General features: G+C 40.2%; 1 protein-coding gene across 8 annotated transcripts in view; it reads left to right on the top strand.

Moving 5' to 3' along the window:
- diaph2 (diaphanous-related formin 2) overlaps positions 1 to 23,776 on the top strand; it is a 363,855-nt gene that overhangs the window by 110,677 nt on the left and 229,402 nt on the right. For all 8 annotated transcript variants that reach the window (XM_086222012.1, XM_086222015.1, XM_086222014.1 and 5 more), the window contains 6 exons: positions 4,084 to 4,194; positions 7,480 to 7,592; positions 11,857 to 11,973; positions 14,682 to 14,800; positions 16,318 to 16,382; positions 17,160 to 17,264. In XM_086222012.1, the coding sequence (XP_086078138.1) occupies positions 4,084 to 4,194; positions 7,480 to 7,592; positions 11,857 to 11,973; positions 14,682 to 14,800; positions 16,318 to 16,382; positions 17,160 to 17,264 (630 nt within the window). The remainder of the gene's footprint in view (positions 1 to 4,083; positions 4,195 to 7,479; positions 7,593 to 11,856; positions 11,974 to 14,681; positions 14,801 to 16,317; positions 16,383 to 17,159; positions 17,265 to 23,776) is intronic.

The raw sequence follows: 23,776 nt of genomic DNA, 5'->3' as shown, positions 1-23,776 counted from the left end.
TTTCCCGAACTGGCCTGCTCTTTTGGTTCCAGAATAATGGGAGAAAAAAAAAAGTAATAAAAAAAGGCTGTGGTGTTGAGTTCATCTAAGCTTTTTAGGGCCTGAGCCAGAAGGTACTTCTGGCGAAGACCCTATTATGTTTGCTCGGCAGAGCAACACATTAGCAGCACTAAAAACACTAAAAACACACACTAAACAGTGTCCCAGGCCCCCCCAACACCCATGAGGCAACTGGGTCAGACGGCCCGGAGCCAGTTTTCACATACACACCCATTCAAAACCTGGTATTATACTGTTCTTGCTCTCAATGAGTGCGCGCTATATGCGCATAATGCGCATAACGCGCATAATCTAATTTGACCCCCTGAACATGCATGAAATTCGCTGAAATTTGGCACAATCGTTCGGTATGTCTCAACATTCACTAATCAAAAACAAAAACGCCACTAAAGTCTATAGCGCCACCTAGGGAGCCACACAAAAAAAAGATAATTTTTTTTAATTTCGCGCGCTATAACTCCTCACACAAAACTCCCACAGACATGGGACCAACACCGTTGGACTCGTCTCATCAAGACGAACAATTCTTACACTCTGACCCCTCACCTATCTCCAACAGAATGTCCACAAATTGGACAAAACTGTCAAAATCAGGACTTTTTTTACTCCCCGAACAAAATCTATCTCCTCCTAAACCGTAAATGCCAGGGCTTCCAAACTTTCACACATTACTCTCCCAACTGTGCTCTTCAAAAATCTTTAAAGGCTAATATACTACGCGCTCGGTTTGGATTTTATAAGCCCTCAAAGTGGGGGAGACACGTTTTACGCTTACAATGGAAGTCAATGGGGAGGCCGTGTCCTCTCATGGTACATACTCTCGAACAAATGCTTCTCACGTCTATACCATACATCGCACAGCTTTTAAAAACATATCACTGTATTCCTGACAAAAATCCCTACAAAAATATGGTATTTTGTGTTACTTTCCACCAACGTAGGCCGAGTTATTCAGCTTTTACACACTACATTTCTCGAAATCCTCCACTCTCTCCACTCTAGCACAGATCAGACACAGTGCAGCGGGGGAGGGGTTCTTAATGGGCCAGCTGGCAGCTCTGCTCTCAGCTCTGCTCTCAGCTCTGACAGAGATGGCAGAGATTTGTTTACTGTAGTCATGGAAACCACAATTGGCACTTCTCTGCCCTCATGTACATACTCTCAAACAAACACTTGTCGCTTCTAAATTAAAACACTCACACCTTCAGAAAACACACCATTGAATTCCTGAGAAAAAACTCTACGAACTGATGTCTTTACATTACACTTTTGACCAACATATGCAGAGTTATGACTGTGTTTGTCAGTAAAACTGCCAAATCCTCCTCTGCTCTCCACTCTGACAGAGATGGCAGAGAGCGAGCAGAGAAGGGAGGGGCTCTTAAAGGGCCGGCTCTCAGCTCTGCACTCACACTGTGCAGCGCACTGAGGCTCGTATCTTCTAAACTACAAGGCCTAGGGATTTGCCGATTACACCGTTGGATTCGGGCCGGTGTCAAGGACGCGGCCGTAGGCCGCGTGGGGGCTCAGGCCCTAACAACGCTGCTTGCAGCTTTAATTGTCTTTCTTTTTTCTTATATGTTATCCTTTTCTCACAGCCTCATTTTTCTCACGTCGTACAAATGTCTCTCCTTGCTTTTCCCCTTGCTGCTGTCAGGTTCTGCCTCAAAGGACTTGGTGGGAAAGGGCAACTGAAGCACAGTAGGGCTGGGTGATAAAGCTGAAAATATTGTAATGATAAAAGGTTTCTTTAATGTAAATCAATAATAATAATTATTGATCATTTAATTACTCATTCTTAACAATACACTATGCAGAAGGAAAGCTGGTTGTGTTATTGTGTCTGTCACTAGTTGGTTTTTGATGTAGTCTTTTAAGTATTTCATTTGAAAAGTTTAATTTGAAATGGTAAAAACAGTCTTTCCAGTCACTTGAGGTTTGCTTTTTTTAAAGCCTTTTTCAAAGAAAACATCTGCAAAATGGGAGATGGAAACCTTTTTTTTTTTTTCGTCTTTAACTTGCATAACAGACCAACTGTTTGCGCTGTTGACGTCCACTCAGATATTTCTGAACTTTGTCCTCGTCTCCGGACAGTGCACAACACAGGTAATACTAGTTGGCGCAAAATAACATTTAATGATGTGTAAAACGTGTAGCCCTGTTGTAGAATAACATGTAGCCTAGTTCATTTGCTCCAGCCAGCTGATGGAAACACACTTGCAACAAACTTTTCCTTAAAATTTGCTCGACAATTAAAAGGAAACACAGCTACCAACCACTGGAGGTTCTATTAGCAGTTTCTTCTCGCCATTTTTAAGAGTCTAGCGCAGTGCTACTGCTGAACTGCTATTGTTTTATCGCCGAGTCCTACCTCTTCATTTTCACCAGCATCCTTCAGCAGCAGGCAAAACTAAACGGCCATGAAAAAAAAACAAAAAACAAAACCCTCTGAAAACATGTTTTTGTAAACCTCAAAGTTGGGAATTACTTAGAAAATTAGATCTTTAACTGCAGGGATTGTGGAGTCATGTAGGAAAAGTCATGCAGGAAACTGATGAGGCGGGTGGTGGCAGAGTAGATATTCTTTTATTAGGAGGCTGTTGTTTTTCCTTTAAATTTTGCCATTAATGAAATGAAGCTCTGCTAATTGTAAAGTAAATTAAAATGCTTTGCTGATGCAGGGGGTTCAAGGAAATGAATAGACTTTTTATCCAAAACCTGTGATGGGCTCTTGTACTCAACTCCACTAATGTGTTTCAAATGTGTTTGCTGTAGCTCTGGCTTTGAGCTGGAAGGGCAGGAGGGAAACTTTTCAACACTTTTAATCACAGTTTGGAACACAGTAAATCTCACATGCACCCCCCCCCCCCCACCCCCACCCCCACCACCTCAACTACTTGCCATTCCACAATACATAGTTGAGGTGTGTTTTAGGTGCTTGATGTAAGTATCAGTCTGCATGCAGGAGACAAGAAAGAATTTTTCATGAGCTGTGTGGCTTTCTTCACTCACATGAGTTCTATGAAGATTTTGGTGGAGGTTCTTTTTATGTGTCTCGCCTCTGGTGGATACAGTGAAGTGTCAAGTTTCACGGCGCAGATTCAAATTTTTTCTCTAATATGGAGAAGTTTCTAGTGCCTGGCGCTCATGGCACATAATCAATGGTTGGGATCTTTAACAGAAATAAGTTCTCAAGAAGGTACATACTTCTCATATCTGTATCCGACATCCCTGTCTCGTAGCAAGTTTTTACCCTTGAATCACCCAGCATGCTAAATCTTTGTTGTCCTTCTGCTAGTGTACGGCGATTTAAGCTAACAGACAAACAAACTGACAGTTTTCGTCTATTCACCACTTTGCTGAAAGCAGATATTATACATGTGATCTTGAATGAAATACAGGAAATGGAGTTGAATGCCTCAAATAATGGTTGAGGGGCAATGGAAATGGTGGAGTTATCACTTTACAAATGGTTTTATTCTGCTGTTTCATTTGGCCAACCTGTATAGGTCTTGATAAATGAAAGAGAAAAAAAAGACATTGTTGTGTCGAAAAGAAAAAAAAAAAAGGCCGAAGATTTAATAGTAGGTGGTCAAGGTTTCAGTTGACAGCTCACATCATCCATGGGAATCCTTCAGCTGTCTATCAACTGTGAAGATCGCATTGACTGCATTCTCACTTACCTCACCTTACAATTCATCAGTGATTTGCTTGTGACCCCCACCTCACCTACAATACACACATGCGCACGTCCATTACAGTACATCCATTAATAACACATATCTAGGCTATATAGACACAGCAGACATTTACTTTACACCTCTGTTCTTTTCTCTTTCACTGCTTGTTCTGTATTATTTCTTCTTCTTTTCTTGTTGTATTGAATTGTTTTCAAAATAAAAATTGAGAAAATAACCACAAATGTGTTTTACTGAGACAAAGCACACATTTTACAGAAACATATCATCACATCACATCAGAGTTAAGAATACAGTGTGTAATTTTCCTCTGCCTACTCTACAGGTTGCTTGCATGCAGCTGATCAATGCCCTGGTTACATCCCCTGATGACTTGGACTTCCGGATACATCTACGGAATGAGTTCCTAAGATGTGGCCTCAAGAAGATCCTGCCCGTGAGTTATCAACATGTCATGAAGAACACTCATTTTGTTTGGGTTTTTCTGTCAGAAGTAAAAGTTGTTTTTCTGTTGTTTTTTTAGTGCATGCTTACTAAATTTATTCAAACTACAGATAAACTGCATTTCCAGTCCTGTAAGTACATTAACAATCAATATTGTATGCATAAAATTTAAAGTAGTGGATTTAGAATCCAAAAATAAAAATATTATAATTTCAAATGAGAGCAAAATTAAATCCTGGCTTGTGTCCCACTTTTAGGTGTGTCTTTAAGACGTCTAAATCAGAGCACTTTTGGCCTTATTACACACCATCAAATTTAATCAGAGCCTGAATTTAACTTTTATTAAGCTAACATTAACTTCAATCGCTTTTTCTAAATGATTTTGAGGGGAAAAAAATGTTTTGATAATACCTAAAACAAAAACAACAACACCAAAATGAAAGCAACATACAATCGATTCAATAAACGGCAATGCAATCTGAATAAATCCTAGTATGCCAAACTAGTGTATCATGATGGGATGTGCTCATCAGTAAACAATTACTTTTAGATGGGATATGTTAAAAAGGTTTCTGTTAGCATTTGCTTTAAATAGATAAGTTAAAAGTCAATGAGATACTTGGTTGAACCCTGCTGAACATAATGAATGTCAAGCCTGCTCCCCCTTATGCAAGACAAAAAAAAAAAAAAAAAAAAAAAATTCTTCAAGGTGTTGCAGTGGTTAGGACTGTCACCTCAAAGCAAGAAGGTTACGGGTTCGAGCCCGTCGCCTTACAACAAGAGTTCGAGACCCAGCTCCAGCACAGGATCTTTCTGTGTGGACTCTCCGTGTTCTCCCTGTTCCTGTGTGGGTTCTCTCTGGTACTCCAGCTCCCTCCCACAGTCCAAAGACATCAAGAGAGGACGAGGCTGATTGATACTCTAAATTGACCGTAGGTGTGACTGTGAGTGTGAATGGTTGTCCGTCTCTATGTGTTGGCCCTGTGATGGACTGGTGACCTGTCCAGGGTGAACCCCGCCTCTCGCCCGAAAGCTGCTGGGCTTGGCTCCACCCACCTGCGACCCTTAACTAGATAAGTGGAAGAAAATGGATGGTTGGATGGAATTTTCCTTCACATTCATTTTCCTTTTTTTGCTGGTACGGATGTTAAATTGGTCTTAAGTTGTATACATTATGGGCTGTAAAATATTTCAAGGCTTAAATTGAACTTGGTGAACCCTGGTCACTAGTTTTTGAAGACAGGAATTATTCTGAGTTTGTGACTTTCAAACTCAACCACTGAATTTGTCCTTAACAGTTTTGTTGTCATTCATTTTGTTACGAGTTGAAGCGGTAGGACAATTATGATTTGTACTTCTCAGGTTTGTGTCAGGTCTGATACTTTGTGTGTGATGAAGTGCCAAACACATTCCTGGCATCATATCAGCAAGCCTACAAATCTTTATATGGGGTGAAGGAGCTCCAACTCATCACTCAAACCCTCATTTGTAGAGAGTGGGGCGAATGTGTCACCGAGCCAGTTAATACGTTATCCCAGCTGCTCCTGTTGATTTTTACTGTCATTACTTTAATTATCTTAAATTCTGCCCCATGATATGGCAGAGCCTCGTTGTAAGTCATTTATGATTGCCACATTGACTGCTTTTAATGCGGCCATTCAAACTGACACTCGTCCATCTAATTATGAGTTATGGAGTCAATATAGCAGTTAGCAAAAAAGTGAACTAAAATAAAGTACAATTTGTTTTGTTCCCATAGTCCTTGATGCATTGATTTATCCCTCTAGTTCTTATCCTTCCTCCCATTTTTGTGGCAACATGCACCTCCCTCTGAACCTGTGTTGCTTAAGACAGATGGTGCACCCAAATAACAGTGCAGGGTGATTGATACCTGCAGAAATTGGGTTACATTTGGCCCTGTCTCCATCTGTAAACTCCACTGCTGGGGATTAATAGGGAACTGGTAAAGAGCACCCCCAGAGCCCTCCATGGCTGGAACAGGTGTGCAGGGATGTGTACAGTCTGGAGTACTCAGTGAGAGGGTTCAGGGGTGTATTAGCTCACAGTTCTCTACACAAGTGTAACAGGGAAACTAATATTCTGATATTACTGCTTTATATAGCCTCATCTAAAAGCAAAGGGCACACCCTTCAAACCTGCGTTAAAAAGTTCTTTACAAACGAATGGAAGAAAACAAAGAGGGTATGCTATAATTAGGCACATTAACTCGGGGGAAAAGATACGTCTTCAGCTGTCATTTAAAATGCCCAAGTGAGATGGCTGACCTGACCACCAGGGGGAGACTTCTCCGTAGTCTGGGGTCTTGGATAGCAAACGCACATTTCTGTTGTGCTACCAGGCTTTGCAAGGTATGACTAGAATGCCTTGGAGCAAGATTATACAGGACCTTGTAGATGAGGAGCAGGATCTTCTATTGAATCCTGAATTTGATAAAAATAAAGAAAAGAAAAGAAAACAAAAAACACACCAGTATAATGACATCAGGACCAGATTGATATGAGGTCTTTGTGAGCAATCTTGCTTTAGAGATTCAGAATAACCGTATTCAGGAAGAGGAGTCTTCAAGCAGGAGTCGAAGCATTCCAGTCGTCTAAGTGAGGGGACATAACAGCATGGATTATTATTTCCTTTTGCAAAAATGATAAGGTGCATTTTGACAGTATTCCTTAGGTGGAGCTAGCAAGACAGAATAATGTTTGCAAAACTTTAGCTGCTAGTTATGAATGACCCTTTAATTTGAAGAAAAGAATTTTCTGCAGCAAAGCCAGAGCTTCAGTCTTACTCTAAGTGTTGAAGATTTTGAAACATCTATTTATCAGCAAGACACTTTTTTAAAGTGGTTAAATTTGAGAGCCCTAACAGATATATAGAGCTGTGTATTATCTGCATAGATTATATTACACAGCTTTCGATTAAATGTCCCAAGGAAACTATCCTAAATATCCTTTATATACTGTAAATAGAGAAAAAAATCAGACAAGAATTGAGCCCTGAGACACCCCGCAGGTCAGATGAACACAGGTGGATGCCTTATTGGCAACTCAATCTCACAAAAAATGTAAAAAAAAAAAAAAAATCAATCACATCTTCAATAGTGTCAAAAGCTGAGGACAATTTGTGAGGAAATGAATTAAAAAAAAAGAACATTTAGAATTCTGAGAGGATACATTGTTTCGGATACTAAACGTGTCTGTCATATTGGAGAATTCTTGTACTTCTTCACATTCCCATCCATCTATTGTTTGTCTTGTTCTAGGAGCTAAAAGAGACAGAGGAACTAGACATCCAGCTGAAGGTATTCAATGAGAACAAGGAAGAAGACTCCATTGAACTCTCCCATCGCCTGGATGACATCCGTGCTGAGATGGAATATCCTTTTGTCCTCTCTCTCTCTCTCTCTCTCTCTCTCTCTGTGTGAATATACAAATGAACATGCCTGCAGAACTAGCAGCAAGAGATGAGCGTATATTATGGGTTTGATCGAGCTTTGCAGGCTAAAGCCTCTCATGGCTTGGTTCATTAGAGGGGGATTTGAGGAGCCGGAGCACAATATCCCACTCTAGCTCTGACCAGGTACACTAGGTAAATAACCCTGTCATCTTAACCTCCCGTCTCTTTACTCTTCTTTTTATTTACTTTCCTCCTGCTCTTAGTCTTTTCTCCTTTTCATCTTTGGTCCTGTGTCTTTGACTGGGTTAAGTAGGACTGTTGTAAGACTCAAGAGGTATCACATGCACTCTATACCTCACCTGTTCTTAATCTTAATGTGCCCAGTGAGCGGTTAAACATTTTCTATTATGACATCTTGTCCCCGCTATGTTAAAATGTGAATTTGAATCTCCCATTTCTCCACCAGTGTCCGTTTAACTCCTGGCATGCAATGTAGAAGTTAACAAGGTGAGCAGTAATTTAGTCCAGAGTGAGAAACTTCTTCAAGCAATCCAGGGAGGAACCTTTTAATAATTCACAAATCTTCTCTAAGGCTATGTATGAATGTCTGACATTGTGAGATGACATACCAGACAGTGACATTGTTATGCAGATGTTCATTCCAACACCCTTTTCTTCCACCAAGTCCCACAGTTCTCATATTGACACAAAGTGCCGCTGTGACTGACAGTTCCTGTTGACACATGTAGGTGAGAGGAGGAGGGATGTGTATGAGTGTGGAGAGGGGATGGAGACATAGAGATAGAGAGAGAGAGAAAGAGAGAGAGGGAAAAAAGGTGGATTAATGATGTGCTTGAGCAGGTTCACAAATAAGAAGGCCCAATGTTTGTTTCCAAGGACAATGTGGTATATTGATCTATGAGCAAAGAGCATGATTCAAATGCCGTGGCAAAACCTTTGTCGCATTGCCTTCATGGCACACACATCTATGCATGAGATCACACCAGTATTACTTCTTCTACCTGAACATTGCGTGTGTCTTGTTTTTCCCAGTAGTTTCATGAATATTAACCTGGAGGAGCTTGTCTCCTCTGTGTCCGGCCCAGGTCCAGGTGCCAATGAGGTGACTCCAGGCCACTCATAAATATTAATGAGCTGTGGAATTGTGATTGATTGACCCTACCACTGACTGGCCCACATTACACTTGACTGCCACTCATGTTTATTCATTATTTGGAGAGAGAACGAGAGGTGGGGGGAGAAAGAGGCGATGAGGGAGGTGTCATCGAATGGATTTGCGTTCTACGTTAGGTTTATGTCTGCAGCTTAGTGATAGATGAAGCTAGTTGGATACTTTCCCAGTCTGAGCTCCTTCTTATGTCCTCTCAAATGCTGCTGCGGTGAGGCTATAATTGAATCTCACAGGATTGTAATTCTCCCAGGCTTCATACTCAGCTAATACAAGGGAGGCAAATGATACTTTAGAGGAGCCTGTATTCCCATCCCTCTCTCTCTCTCTCTCTCTCTCTCTCTCTCTCAAAATTTGATATGGGAAAGGAGTTTAATTACAGACATCGTTGAAATTAATAGGAAAAGTGTCAAACAGTATTTAAAAGAATTGATCTGCTCCACTTGCAGTGGCAGAGGATTGTTTGTGATAGCATGGGAACTGGAGGATGTTGTGTTTTTTTTGGGGGGGGGGGGTTGTCTTGAAGAAATGAAATATCTGGATTATTGATTCTCTCTTACAAAGTCATCCTTCATTAGTGGTTGACAAAACCTGACAAGTAATGTCAAGAAGCATGAAAACTATCTACGAATCTGCTGATTTACCCTTGAAAACATGTTGTTGAACTCCCTCCAATGCTGAGGAGTATTTGCTGCCCTTAAGTGAGTTTTTCACAACTGAAACAATTTTTGTACAAGTGGCCCACATGAGGTGAGAAAAAACAAAAAAAAGATGAGGTGGATACTCAAAGTTTGTGGGTGTGTCACTACTTTGCCCATTTGCATGACAAATGTTGTGAGGTATAACCCTTGATCTAGACGCTGCCGATAATCTGCACCTTAGAGCAGTTTGCCAATCACCACTCCACACTGATATTCATCATCGTCCCTCAGGGCTTGACAGCAATCAGTCTCTCATGTTCCGGGTCTGATCTCTAGGTTACGCAATTGGCTGCCAAAGGGTGGCATAAGGTTGCAACTCTCTAAAAATGTATTAGTTCAACATGTGGGAAAGTGCAGCTGCTGTGTATCCACAGCTAAAAGGCACTGTCCCCATTCAAACAAACCCAAGAACTGGCGTCTTCATTGTAGTGACTGATTTGGTGTGAAACCAGTCTCAGTAAGTCCACTTGAACCAATACCCACCTGACTATCCATACAGACGGAATTATGAAAGAAATGTGGACGTGCTGTATTATGAACGGGGCAGTGAGGGTTTGAACAACGCGGAGGAAAATTAAACATAATTTGCATATAGTCCCCACATTGTAATGATACAAAGCTGACTGTTTCCTCTTCAGGGTGTATTTGTTTAAACCCAGAAGCAAGTAGGAAAACACATTTGAATCCTGGATCCTCCCAGACGTTCTTTAATGTTTTCTCCATGTGTATTTAACAGTTCTTTTCTTATCCAAAGGCAGAAAGGAGGAGAATAACATCATATGCTGCCACAGTGTTGAAAACATCACTTCTATGACATTGCAGTCAGAATGTTGCTCTTTGTAAATATTTTACCACACATTGTCAAGATCTGTACAGCGTGTTATGATAGCAATCAGGTTTTCATCTTTTTTTTAAGCTGAACAGTGCACTGTCTCCTTAGTCTTCCTTTTTTCTGCATGTGTACACATATTTGAGAGGCTTATTCCATTTTTTTTCAAACAAGATGGGACTCCATGGGGAAATCCTGTTTCTCTTACACAAACAAATTAAATAGGTTCCAAATGATTCTTTTTTTTTTTTCCTTATTTTTTTAGGTTCCCTGCTTCTTAGAACTGCACCTTTGACAAGCATACATCCACTATTTAATACCTTTTATATTAAAGGTGTCAAATAAATCAACCATTTACACATATATTTTTACACGTTTGTGTATATATATATATATATATATATATATATATATATACACACATGCGCTCACACACACACAAACACCCAATTTTCTTTTATATATATATTCCTATGCCTTCGAAATCAAACGTTTTGTGCTTCTTTGGTTAAGAGGCAGAATAATTAAGGGCCATATGCAGAATATGATATTTAAACATGAAAGAATGAAAAGTAAGACAGTCAGATTTAGACATCTGAGAGCTGTGTTTTAGATGTCAAAGCCATCACGACATCCTCCTGGGAGAAGCAAACATAAGACACATAATCAATACCTTTTGCAAATTTAATAACATGAATTTTCACTCCTGAGCATATGTCAGTTTCAATCTCAGTACCGATTCTCAGTAATATTTTTGCACTGCAAATGATTGGCTCCTCGTCAGCTGCGCCTCGAATATTCAGACGTGAGTTTTTCATGTAATTAATTGTCTCTACCTTGAAAGGTTCCTCGTGACAGTTAAACCAGAGGGAGCAGCAGTTTTTTTTCCTTAAGCCAGTTCCCCTTCTCAAGTTAGCTGTTTTCACTGTTTTAGCTCCCCTGAGAAAGAATGGATGAGAGCAATCACAGCCGTGTTTGCACAATGATGCCTGTCAAACAACTTCTTGAGGGGAAGAAAATAAAAAAAACAGTCATGAAGAAGTCAAGAACTCCATCCACCCAACCATTTTTTAACCGCTTGTCCTGTTCAGGCTTGCGGGGGGCTGGAGCCTATCCCAGCAGCTTTCAGGCGTGAGGCGGGGTTCACCCTGGACGGATCGCCAGTCCATCACAGGGCCAACACATACAGACAGACAAGCATTCACACTCACAGCCACGCCTATGGTCAATTTAGAGTGTCCAATTAGTCTAGTCCCCTCTTGTTGTCTTTGGACCTCAGGAGTACCCACAGAGAACCCACGCAGGCACAGGGAGAACATGACAACTCCACACAGAAAGATCCCGTGCTGGAGCTGGGGCTTAAATTCTTGCTGTGAGGCGACGGTGCTAACCACTGCACCACCGTGCCGCAGAAGTCACGAATTAATAACTCAAACTGAATGTCCTTTTAAGAATTTGATCACAATAGTCAAGCGCAAATAAATCCATACTTATATACCGTTGTTTTCCTGAACTTGGCTCTACTGATATGAATGAGGTGTATCATCTCTTGTCCAATATGGTGAAAGACACTGGCTCCGAGGGCTACTTCCTGTCAATCCTTCAGCATCTATTGCTCATCAGGAACGATTATTACATCAGGTAAGTTGTCTGTGACATTTGCATAACTCTGACCTTTTGTTGAAGAAGGATTTGTCTTTAGTCTGCAAGTCTAAACTCTGGAGAGTCACGTCTTGCAAGACCTAGACATGACCAAAAAAGCACAAACAAGGTTACAATGGTTGCAGCTGCACTTTGGTTCTTTATTTTTTGACACTGTGAGAAAAGATACATTATATCAAAGGCATTATTTTTAAACTTTGAATTATGAAGTAGGTTTAAACTGTTGGGCTAGCTCTCCATTTTGCCTTTCAAGAGAAAATATGTCCGTCACTGGGGTAGTAAAGCTGCCACTCCTGTGAATAGAGTGACACTGATGAATTCAGTGCTGTGTCAGACCTTTTTGCAGAAATAAGGCTTAAAAAAAAAGAAAGTTGGAAGAAGAAGAGAGGGTGTGAGGAGGAAGATGAATTTACCATAGACAAGTTTCTGTACCCTCAGAGTTATGAATAATGTATTCCTCATCTATTTGGAGGAAGTGAGAAATAGAATTCACATTAACCAGCTCCAGCCATGTCCACCTCTGCCTCAGTGTCCATGTACTCATCTGTATGCCAGCAATAAGAGAGGATCAGCATCGATGCTTATGAAAACTGATGGTCCTTTTAGAGATGCGCTTTCGAACACATTTATTTTCTTCAGCTTTCCCAGACATGGTTGATAAAATAGCAGCACAATTGTGTTGATAATACTCATCAGAATTTCAGACTGAATTTGATGTATCTTGTACTTGGTACCTTGAATTGTATCATAAATAATTGTAATGATAAGTATAGGAATAATAGGAAGACGGTTGGACCGTTTAAATGTTTCGTCTACTGTCATTTCTCCTAACGCAACATTAGTTGTTGCTCTCCCCTCAGGGGCTTGGTTTATTTTTGATAATTAATCTCTCTCTGCAAGCCTAATGAATGGGAGCACATCAAACCCACCCAGTAAATATAGAGCAGATCTGCTCTTTTGGAGCCTGGTGATATGGGGATTACATCGGTTATGTGGAGCAGGGCTGGATCAAGTGGCTGGGGCTGTGCTGAACTGCAAGCTATCATTGGAAGAAATGAAGGTGCCAAAGTAAAAGAAGATGCGGGGAATGATGCAGGGGACATATGCTAGCTTTTGGAGCCCAGCCCTGCCCACTCTGGAGGGGCCTGACAGTTCTGGGTCACACTCTCCGTCTCTAGTTATCACCGCCCGGCTCCTATCTGCTTGGTGGTGGCAGAGGATGGAGGGCGAAGGGAAAATAGGGCGGCTTATTGAGATAATAATGTGGTGTACATTGGTGACAGTTGTAAGCCGAGTGCCACAGTGCTTAAGCCATGCAGGGCGATGTGTGAGCTTTCACTAGCTTCATCCAATCATGAGTGGGCGAATCCGCCAGCTAAGGCTTAATGTATGGCATTTCATGCTTTCAAAACAGTGCACCTAAATGCTGATTTATTCTTATTTGCTTTGGCTCAGAATTTTGTGTTCTTTCATATTTCTGTTCATAAAATTATGTGGCCTGTCCACCCACAAGGTAGCAACAGAACACAGACTTCAGATTTATGGGCTACAGTAAGAGTCAAAGCCGTGGATGCAAACTTAAATCCCTTTGATTTGGATAATAACAAGTTTCTGTTTATCACATTTGCCTTTTTAGTCCGACATAAAATTAACCCACCTGACAACAGCCACTTTACTGAGATTCCAGCCTGCTCAAATAACATTTTAGTTGCATCAGTGCTCCTTCCCCTTAATGCTCTTCATGCAGAGCCATCCGATGGGCAGGCTTTGATCTGACTGAGTTCCTTATCTGCATATAGAGTTTTAATAAAATCGTGTTAGTAACATTCTGGGCATCACTTCTGCAGCTGATACTGTATTCCTCCTAGAAAGTACTATATCTATTTATTTTACTCACATTTCCACAGTTGAGATTATACATCTATTTATATAAGGATACAAATCTTAGGCATCATGATCCCAACATCATTCTCTTAAATTTCAGTTGCTATATCTGGAGTTGAAATTTGTGGAGGAACAAAAAAGAGGACAAAAAACAAACTTTTTTTTGTCCAGAGTTTAACATCAACTTCTGGTCAGTTGCATGCTTAGAAAATAATTATTTCTCAGTCAGGGACACATCTTAAGGTGGCTTTGTATTTGCTAAATGTCACTTGCAATTAAAGTTGATAATGTTACAGAGAAAAGGTCACATACCAACCTGTGGGGTTGAATGGGTACTTTCTCAGGCTGATACACACTCACACACACCCTGCTCAATAACACGAAGCCCTCCTAATAGGTTAACATGTTTTCCTGGCCATTGTGCTTTCTTTTACACTCATTACACTGATTAGATTTACATTTCGGTTTTTATGGTTGCTCTAATTGGCAAAGATGATTGCAAATTAGGCAAGAGTGCAAGTGTAGCTTTAGCGACTGTCTGTCACCTTGAAATAGACAGACAAACCCACACTTGAGTTCTGTATGCCCATTAATTTGCTAATTTCACGATAGGGGTGAAGCAAGTGATCAAATTTAATAGGGTACCTATTTTCTCTTGCAGCACCCTTTTTGACATGGCATTTTGTGACCTCCAGATTGGATAAGGGAATCATTTGTGGTTAATTAGCCTTGTACGGTTTGTGTCACTCATATCTCTTGGCGCCTTCTCTAATTGTTCTGCTTTATGTTTCCTGACCCATCAGGCCTCAGTACTACAAGGTGATTGAAGAATGCGTGTCTCAGGTTGTCCTGCATCGTAATGGGATGGACCCCGACTTTGGCTACAGTAAAAGATTAGATGTGGACTTCACCCATCTGATCGGTACTTTTTTTTTGTTTTGCTCCTTACAGTGCATGCACTCTGAACAAATGTTTTCACAAATGTCAGTTTAATTATTGAGATTTTTTCGTGTGCAATATATGGCTTCTGTGGATGATACTACTACTACTGCTGCTACTACTACTACTTCTACTACTTCTATTGACTTCCTCCTCGCTGCAGTGATGTACTGGAGCACTAAACAACCCTGAGACAACAGTGTAGGGTGGGGATACAGCTGCAACACAACACATTTCAGCTCGACTTTCAACCAGAGAGGGCAGCAAAATACTGCTTTTTTACCTCGTGTGAAGTTACTCTTCAAACTAATGTTAAAACACATCACTGAAGTGGCTAAAGCAGTTTGACACTTTGCAGTTATTCATATTCTGCCCTCAGATGCCCTCTAGATTGTTCTGACTTGGGTCATTTAATCATTATTGAATAGTACTTTATATTGTATTTGCTGAAGTGATTTCACTTAATTCAGCATCATTTTTAATATTGTTTTTTGTCTTCTGTGTTCCTGGAATCATAGAGAAAACATCTATTTGCACTGCATTAGTAATGGAGTTTTTTTTTCAAAGAGAGAAAATAATTAAATAATAACACTGCATCTCTGTGTTGTTTCACTAACAGCTCTGACTTTCCAACAAAGGGTCATTAAAAGTTTCTCAACCTAGTCACAGAGGACTGTTTTAGTTTTCTCGCTCACTTTACAGAGATTCCTTCAGCTGATAGAAAACTTTGAAGGATGTGTTTTTCTTTAATTTACACAAAAAAAAACACATGGATAGCAATTTTTTTTCATAGGTGTCCTCTGTGTACTATTACTGTTTTTCACATGTTCACATTAGTGTGTTGTTTCCTTGCTCAGGGGGGACATGTGTTGAATGAAAAATGATCAAACAATAATCCTCCTTCGACTGAAAGACGGGACATGTAAAAACACGCCATACTTGAGTTTTAAACTTTAAGACACACGCACACTGGCAGCAGATAATCAAGATATTATAGGCGATAATTCCTGTTATTTATGTAACATCACCTTTGTTTGTAAGACAAGGATGAAGAGGAGAGGGTGTGTACAAAATGGTCATGTGTACATGATTTGGGCAATGACGTATTTTACTACTTGGGTGACAGTTATTGGACATGTGAGACACGTCCTTGTTGTGCCATCTCAACAAGGTCAACACAGGATTGCATCAGTAGATGACGCTGGCATTTATATGCTTTGTCCTTGAACCGAATCAGTCTACTTTTTTCCTTTATTTTGTTGTATTATTTCAATATAACTCAATTTATTAAAGTGAAATACCAGACCTATAATATTTACGAAGTATTTATTTTGAAAATGTTTTTTTTTCCTCTTGGTTTTGTTTTTGTTGTTTTGTTTTTTCCAAAGAGAAACGAAGACCAAAGTCGACTTGTAAATCTCGAATGAGTTGCTAATGATGCGCACTGCACCTCAATCGACCTCTGTTGAATGTTGCGGTTGTGTCTGCCTCGTCTTGCAGATCAGTGTGTGGATAAAGCCAAAGTGGAAGAGAGCGAGCAGAAGGCTGCAGAGTACTCCAAAAAGGTGAGACATAAATCACTCCAACAACCCCTTGGTTGGCCGGCTCCCATCAGTAAAGTTTTTTCTTCCTCAGAGCTCCCAGACAAGCTATTGATTTTCCATGCCTTGATCAATACCTGGCTGTGACGCTACATGATCCGTATCAGCATTACAAGAATCAATGGCGATGTTCTGATGTGTACTTATTTGTGCACAATACCGGGTTTGAGCTCAATTATGTGCAGGTGTTTTTGCAATTTTTTTCTGGCCCCCTTCTTTTATTTTATACTTCCTTTTTAATTCATCATATTTGAAATGATCCTAAATTAATGACCATTCATATTCTACTTGAAGAAACAACTTATACCCTGAAACCTTAAATGTTATAACTTATATTAGAATACTTAAAGTAGCATCCCTACCACTACCTTGTGACATGGGCGGGGGCTCCCAGTTTGTCTTCCTTCTTAAGAGTTCTTTTTCTACCAACCCACCGTGCACCCCGCTGAGCTTGTGAAATCATTGTGGTGACATGGCTTGGTTTCTGCAAAGGTTAAATCCATCAACATACATGAAAGCCGGGCCTGAAACGAAGATAAAGGACAACAGGGCTCAAGAGCCACGAGGGCTACGAATAGAAATCAGTCAGAGTGTAAGATAGTGTGTTTTGGTGTCTGTTGATGTGCCCTCTAGCTGTTCTCTTGAGACACCCTGCCGCTCACCAGCCTGTGTGTTTGTTTACATCTGTGTACACGCGGTGGTTATGCGCACGTAGACATACTTGTGTCTCTTTTCTTGCAGTTTGATGAAGAGTTCAGCGCACGGCAGGAGGCCCAGGCCGAGTCTCAAAAAAAGGAAGAGAAAATCAAAGAGTTAGAGGGGAAGATCCAGACCCTGGAGTCTCAGGTAAATCTATAAAGAGAAATGTCTGAGAAATCTCACTACTCGGCAAAACACTGTTTCATTTCCCAGCTATTTTTTGCGGAAGGGGGGTTAGATCCCCCCCCAAAAAAGCATCAAGAGATACGGACAAAAAATTAGTGTCCGGAGGCACTTTTAATCAGTCTGAAGTGAAGACTGGCAATCTGAAGCTGAAAAGACATATTTTCAGGAGTAGTGGTACAGTCAAACAAACAGTTGAGTTTGTCAGAAGGATACTTTTCCACCCCACTTACAGATACTTCTTCTAAGTGGGAGTTATCATCCATGCAAGAACATTTGATTTAATAAAGGGTCAATCTCCTTAAGTTGTAGCTCTTTATGTGGGTGAATTGCTTCATTGAAGCTTTTCCTATGTAATTCTATCATGACAGAAATGGATTCCGTCTCTGTTCCCAGCTTTGAAAACAAATTTTCCCAGGCAAAACCTTCCATTTTGAGCACAGAAGATGACTGCTATTTCCCCGTTAACCCAATTTCAAACACTTCAGTAGTGCCTCGGGATGAAAGAGCAGTTTATGCTTATGGAATTTAAGGTGAAGCTGTATTGAAAGCCAATCTAGATGCATCTATCAATTCATCTCTGGTTACTGCACTCCCCGACTCAAAAAACATATGTGGTCCAAGATTATTTAATTGGATTCAGTCTAAAGTGACGCAGTGTTTTTTTTTTTCTGCTATCAACTGTGTGCAAGTCTCACTCCTTCACTTCATGTGCCTGATTGTGGCACCATTTGATACCTGCGTTCATACCCACACTGGTTAACCGCTCCATTCCTGATTATCATCCACCCATTTTAATGAGGCCGTCATAATCTTTCCTCTCAACCTGTTCCTCTAGCTCCTCCAAATTTCTCCCTTGCTTTCTCCTCCTTCCACCGTCTGTCAGACGTGATTGCATCAGGCTGTGATTACCTTTGCTTGCCCTTTTTTTCCCTAGCCGGAGTGTTTTATGTTGCATTTCCAAGTGTCTTTCCTATAACACACCCTCCCCTCATCCTCCCTGGCAGGCCTGTCTTTTGAAGACTGACTGACTGTGGTACATTAACCGCTAGTGTAGTGCAGAGAAGCCCTGGAGAGTCAAACCCTCTCTTCCTCTGTTTGTCTGAATGCTCCTTCAAAAAGCAGTTATTGCTGGAGAGCTGCACATCCTCAGACATTAACCTCAGCAGGAAACATGTAATTTATTTGTCACAGACTTACATGAATGTGGCCATAAGGACTTAAGAATATCCCCTATGCATCAAGATGCATGCAATCTATAGCAACAAGCACACAGAGCTTAATATACTACTGGGGAACTACTGTAAATTGATATCCCTAATGGCTTTTGTCTTGGTCTTACTTGATACTTTATATATAAATGAGGGTTTATAAAGAAAAAGCCATATTCTCTGAATGTATTTAACTTGTTTATGTTTAAAAGCACAATTGATTTTCTTGGAGGACTAATTTCCTTTTGATTACAGTTGATATTGGGCTGCCTTGGAGCAGGCTATCCCCAAGAATGAATAAATATTACAGATAATTACTAGTGGCTACAATTAAGTCACTTTATTAACATGTTATCATTGTAACGATGCTCCTCCTGGGACCCGAAACCAAGAACAGCATAACCAGGAACAGTCAAGAGTCTCAAACAGAGGTGTTCATGTTAAAACACCAACATCTGCGAGACATAGCTGTTAATTTCTGGGGATTAAATGCAGTGTGCAGATGCCTAGTGTCAGTGAGGTTTCTGGCTGAACACTGAACCATTAGTTTCATGGCAAAATGACTCTAGCAGGAAAGCAGAAATGTCATGGATCTTCTCAATGACATCTTTGTCCTTCTGCAGGCAGGGGAAGCAATCACAACGGCATCTGTCTTGGGATACAAAAACTGCATAAATTCCAGTGAAGCTGTGGCCAAGGTTATGTTAAAAGTAAGAGTTAAGACTCAGACATTTGAAATGAGGTTTTTCAGCAACTGGAATTGTAAGTGAAAGTCAGTGAAGAGCCGGGTTCCTCACCTGTAATTACCCGAGTGATGACAGGCTTGAGGAAGCACTTTCAGTTGACAACAGTGTAATTGTTCTTTCATGCCAGTTTGTTTTGGCCATGTTTCATGCTGTTCAAGATGAAGACAAAGTTTCAGAAAATCTGGGAATATTCCAGCAGTGGAATCAGCTAGTCAGTGAGTGAAAGATTTACTACATCAGAGTTTTTCTGAAATTTTCATCTCCCATTTTGCGCATTAATCTTTAAAAACTCACTTATTTTTTTTAATTCTTATCTTTTTATATCTACTTTTTTATAACAGTTATCATAACAATTTGGATTCATCACTTTTTTTTTTTAATTTTCAGCAAGTTGTTTGCATATATCACTCTGAGTGCTGTCTCAAGCAGTGACAGAAACACCAGTGTCATCCTCTCTGATTGTCGTGTGGCTGGTACTTCCGACTGAAAGCATGTGTTTTGCATTCACGTTTGACACGCTGCTGTAGACAGCCATTAACTGGGAGCACCCGGAACCTTTAAATGGGTGTGAGGACACACATTCCGTTTTTCTATCAAAGCTGCTGTGCTATCACAGGCATTTTGCTGAATATGAATGAAGTGGGAGCTAACCCTAACCTTTCATCTGGTAGAGAGTATTCCTGTCAGATATTAAAACACATGCATGCCTGAGTCGCTTTCTTTTCACCTTGTTTGTGAACCACCACATTTAATGAGAGTCAGTCTCCAGGAACTTTGGCATTGTAACAAGCAACCTGTTTGATGTGTCTGTTTGATTATCCCCCAATTGAGTTGAGTGGAGGTTCTGCTGGTAAACATCTACAAAGGACACAGAAATCAAAACATGTGGAAATCATCCACCCGTCCCCAAACCTTTGCTTGCAGCCATTCACACGGGAAGCTATTCATTGAATTGGCTCTAGATGTAATGAATAATCTAGCACTGCAGTGGTACATAGGGGCACTCTGTGCCATCCCATTAATAGCTTTTAACAACCTGGCAGACTTGTAGCTGACCCAACTTGGTCCCACGAGGAGCCAGAGGTGAAGTAGACCACTTTCTCTCTTTTACTGCCAGTCTACCTTTGCCCTTTAAGATTACAGAATGTGACTCAACAGATAATGACGGCAGAACTCACAATTTAGTCAGTATTAATGTGTAATATATATTAATATGATAATGTGATAGACCCACTTTAGTTTCACTGTCTTTCAAACGCCTTACATATGTGTCGCCACATGAATTTTTTACAGTAAATTATGGCACAGTGAACTGCATTTCTTGGAAAACAGTTTAAATTATTACAATAAAGAAAATATACGTGCTTTTTCTCTAATAGCTCAATATCTCACAAAAACTAACTTAAGCACCTGAGGATTAAAGATAAATTATACAAACGTTAGTTGTAACCAAGCAATTTGATGGGTCAACTAGATGTTCAGAGCCTGTTAAAGCATGACAGCACACGTTGCCCTGCTCACATGAAAAATACCTCATATCTCTATCATTTGAGTCTGATTGGAGCTCACAGTGATGATCCTGCTGGGCTCATTTATTTACTGAATTGCTTTATTAGCATCTGAAACAGCTAATGGCATCCTTCATCAACACTACTAACTTAAAAAGCCTGAGGACACCGTGGCTAAACCTGTTTATTGAAAATGTATTTTTTTTAATTCAGCTTGCCAGTTTGCATTTGTTGATTTATAGATACCCCCACATTGTCTGGACAATATCAGCTGAAGTTGGTTGGCTAACAGATCAGGGACTGGATCATGTCTCTGCTGCTAGGATGTAACCAAGGGTCAGTCTACTTGCTGAAGTGGTAAACTAGGTTTCATCTCATGGGAGCTTGCTGACATGTTATCTTTCTAGATGTTAGTCAGACCTCATATATATTGCCCCACATTATGGATACATTTTGTTTCTATCTTTTTTATTTTGATGGCAACTTTAGTGTAACACAGTATTACAGTCGAGAATGAGGACCAACCTGATTATTGTCACAAAAGTATTGTGATAAGGAAGGAATTCCGTTAGCACCGCTGAATCACACCATCTATAGTTATTTTGCTTAAATAAAAGATCTCTTTGGTTCTATAGAGGTCCTGCACAATCTGAGGAAGAGGTTATCCAACTTAGGTTTCCTTCTTTCATCACACATATTATTGAGTTCTCCACAGTCTGATGTAGAAATGACTGCATGGAAAACGTATTTCAGTCGCGGTGCAACACATTCTCATCATCTTTCTTTTGGCTGGGTTGTTCAGAGGGGAATTTCAAAGCAAAATGGGTGCATTTATTAAAACAAAGATTGCACAGTGAAATCAATGCCCATCATACATCTAAGAGTGTTAAGTTGAAATGTATTTTGTTTTGCCAAAAAAAAAAAAAGAGGAAAAAGGTAAATGGAAGAAGGTTTTTGAAGGTGCACCAACTGTCAGTGATGCTGCACCTTGTTCCTTTCATGCTGCAGTCAGTGCTCTACCCTGATGTTCTTTTGAAGATAGATTACATCTTGTTTTAGGTGTAAAAGTACAGTACACTCTGCCTTTTTGCACATCAAAAAACTTATTCAGAGAAAATGGGAATGTATTGTATGGCCCCATGTAATGTACCACCGTTGTCATTTACCTTGTAAGACACATCCTCTTTGGCCTGCTGCCACTTTTGTGCATGTAGGCTGCAAATAATGCATTTGTCACCATACTAGTACTAGTGTTCTCCTCCTTCTGTGTTATCCTTCCCAGCGTGAACCTTTATGGTTTTGTTCAGACCTGGTATTAACATGGATGCTGACTGATCCAATCACTGAGCTCTGATCACTATGACAATGTGGCCACAATCTTTCAGTGTGCAAAAGTAAATTCAACCTGGGCCACATTGAAGGACCACCTCATTGTCTCATGTCCTCTTTGTAAGTGTAAATTGGGAACTACACTCTAATTTTTGCATCGGCATCAGATATTTAAGGTATGAGTGTGGCAAACATTTCAGCTGACTTGTGTAGAACAAGCCAAGAAACAGACCCGTTCTTTATTTTCAAATACCTCATCTTCTCTTGTTAATGTCAGACCAAGTCAGTGCTGGAAAGCCTTGTTGGAGCCTGCCATTCAATCACACAGTTGCAGGGCTCTGTTGAAACAAGCATATTGACATCACAATGTACTTCCCTCTCTTGTTAAAAGTCAATCTAGCCCACCCGTCCTTCAATCTCTCTCTCTCTCTCTCTCTCTCTCTCTCTCTCTCTGTGCAATCAATATAAATTATGATCAATTTCGATCATCCAAATGAGTTTGGAATTCCTCAAATAGAATTAAACTGTCAGCAAGTGTTTCTTGACACAATCGAAAAAAAACCCCTGCTAAACATCATATACTCTTGTTCTTTCAAGTGCATTCAATTCAATGCAAATTAACCACTGATAGAAAATATACACATATACACAATTCTGGGAAAGGTTAGGATAAATTATGTTAGAAAAATTGTCATGAAAAAGTTAGCTAAACAATTTACAAGTCATTTAATATTAAAAAAGCTAATATGTTCCAAAGATAATGTTAAAAGTCAGCGGTTATTTTAAAAGACAATTTTTGCATGTATGCATTATGATATATGCAGTACCTGTACGAGCTGCATGTATGGAATATAAACTATTTCAGGAAAATATGGCGGTTAAAAACAATAAAGCATTATTCTTTGCATACATAATAATGTATTTGCATATAGAGCGACGACGTGAGACCCTGTCACAAGTGGTCAACAGAAACACATTGTTATTCTAGACGTGAACTCACGTACTTTGAGCTGTCCACCTGTGATTGGATCACTCAGCATGCATGTTAATGTCAGGTCTGAACAGGGCTTCTGTTGCCCTCTGTGTCTGTTGTGGGTTCCCATGATGTGTGTTTATGTGATCCAACATGTGTGTGTCGGATCAAAGAGGCTCAGAGACTCATCAGGGAATCTGAAGCCACACTCAAACACAGACAGACACACACAAGCATGGATGCACGGGGACATGCACAAACACACTCTCACACTGTTGGGGAAAGATGCCATGCAAGATGCCATCAAATCATCGGGAGAAACAAGAGGTGGAGTGTCTTTCAGTCTTTCACATGAGGAGATCTAACTGAGATCCTTCCTGTCACTAGACAACCAGCCTACCTGCTGATTGTGAAAACACAAGAACAATAATACAAATGCTTTGTACATTTTGTTTCATACAGAATGTTTTATTTTATTTCAGAGTGATTTCGATAAACTTGAATCTGAAGTATAGCAGTTGAGAGCCAGGATGGGTTCTATATTGTTTTTTTTTAAATGCACACGTTTCCTGCTCCTTTAATGCAATTTTTCATAAGTAAACGCTTGGTAATTGAATTCCTCTGTCAAAGAGATTGGGGCATATGATTTAATCACGTTGCTTTCAGACTTAATTACCTGCCATGCTGACCTCCTCATTGAGTCCAGGAC

The sequence above is a fragment of the Aulostomus chinensis genome, chromosome 13 (assembly GCF_037954235.1).
Source record: "Aulostomus chinensis isolate RoL2024-O1b breed Wild chromosome 13, RoL_Achi_v1.0, whole genome shotgun sequence".
Lineage (NCBI taxonomy): Eukaryota > Metazoa > Chordata > Actinopteri > Syngnathiformes > Aulostomidae > Aulostomus > Aulostomus chinensis.
The sequence above is the reverse complement of the archived record's forward strand: the minus strand, read 5'-3'. Positions and strand labels throughout refer to the sequence as shown.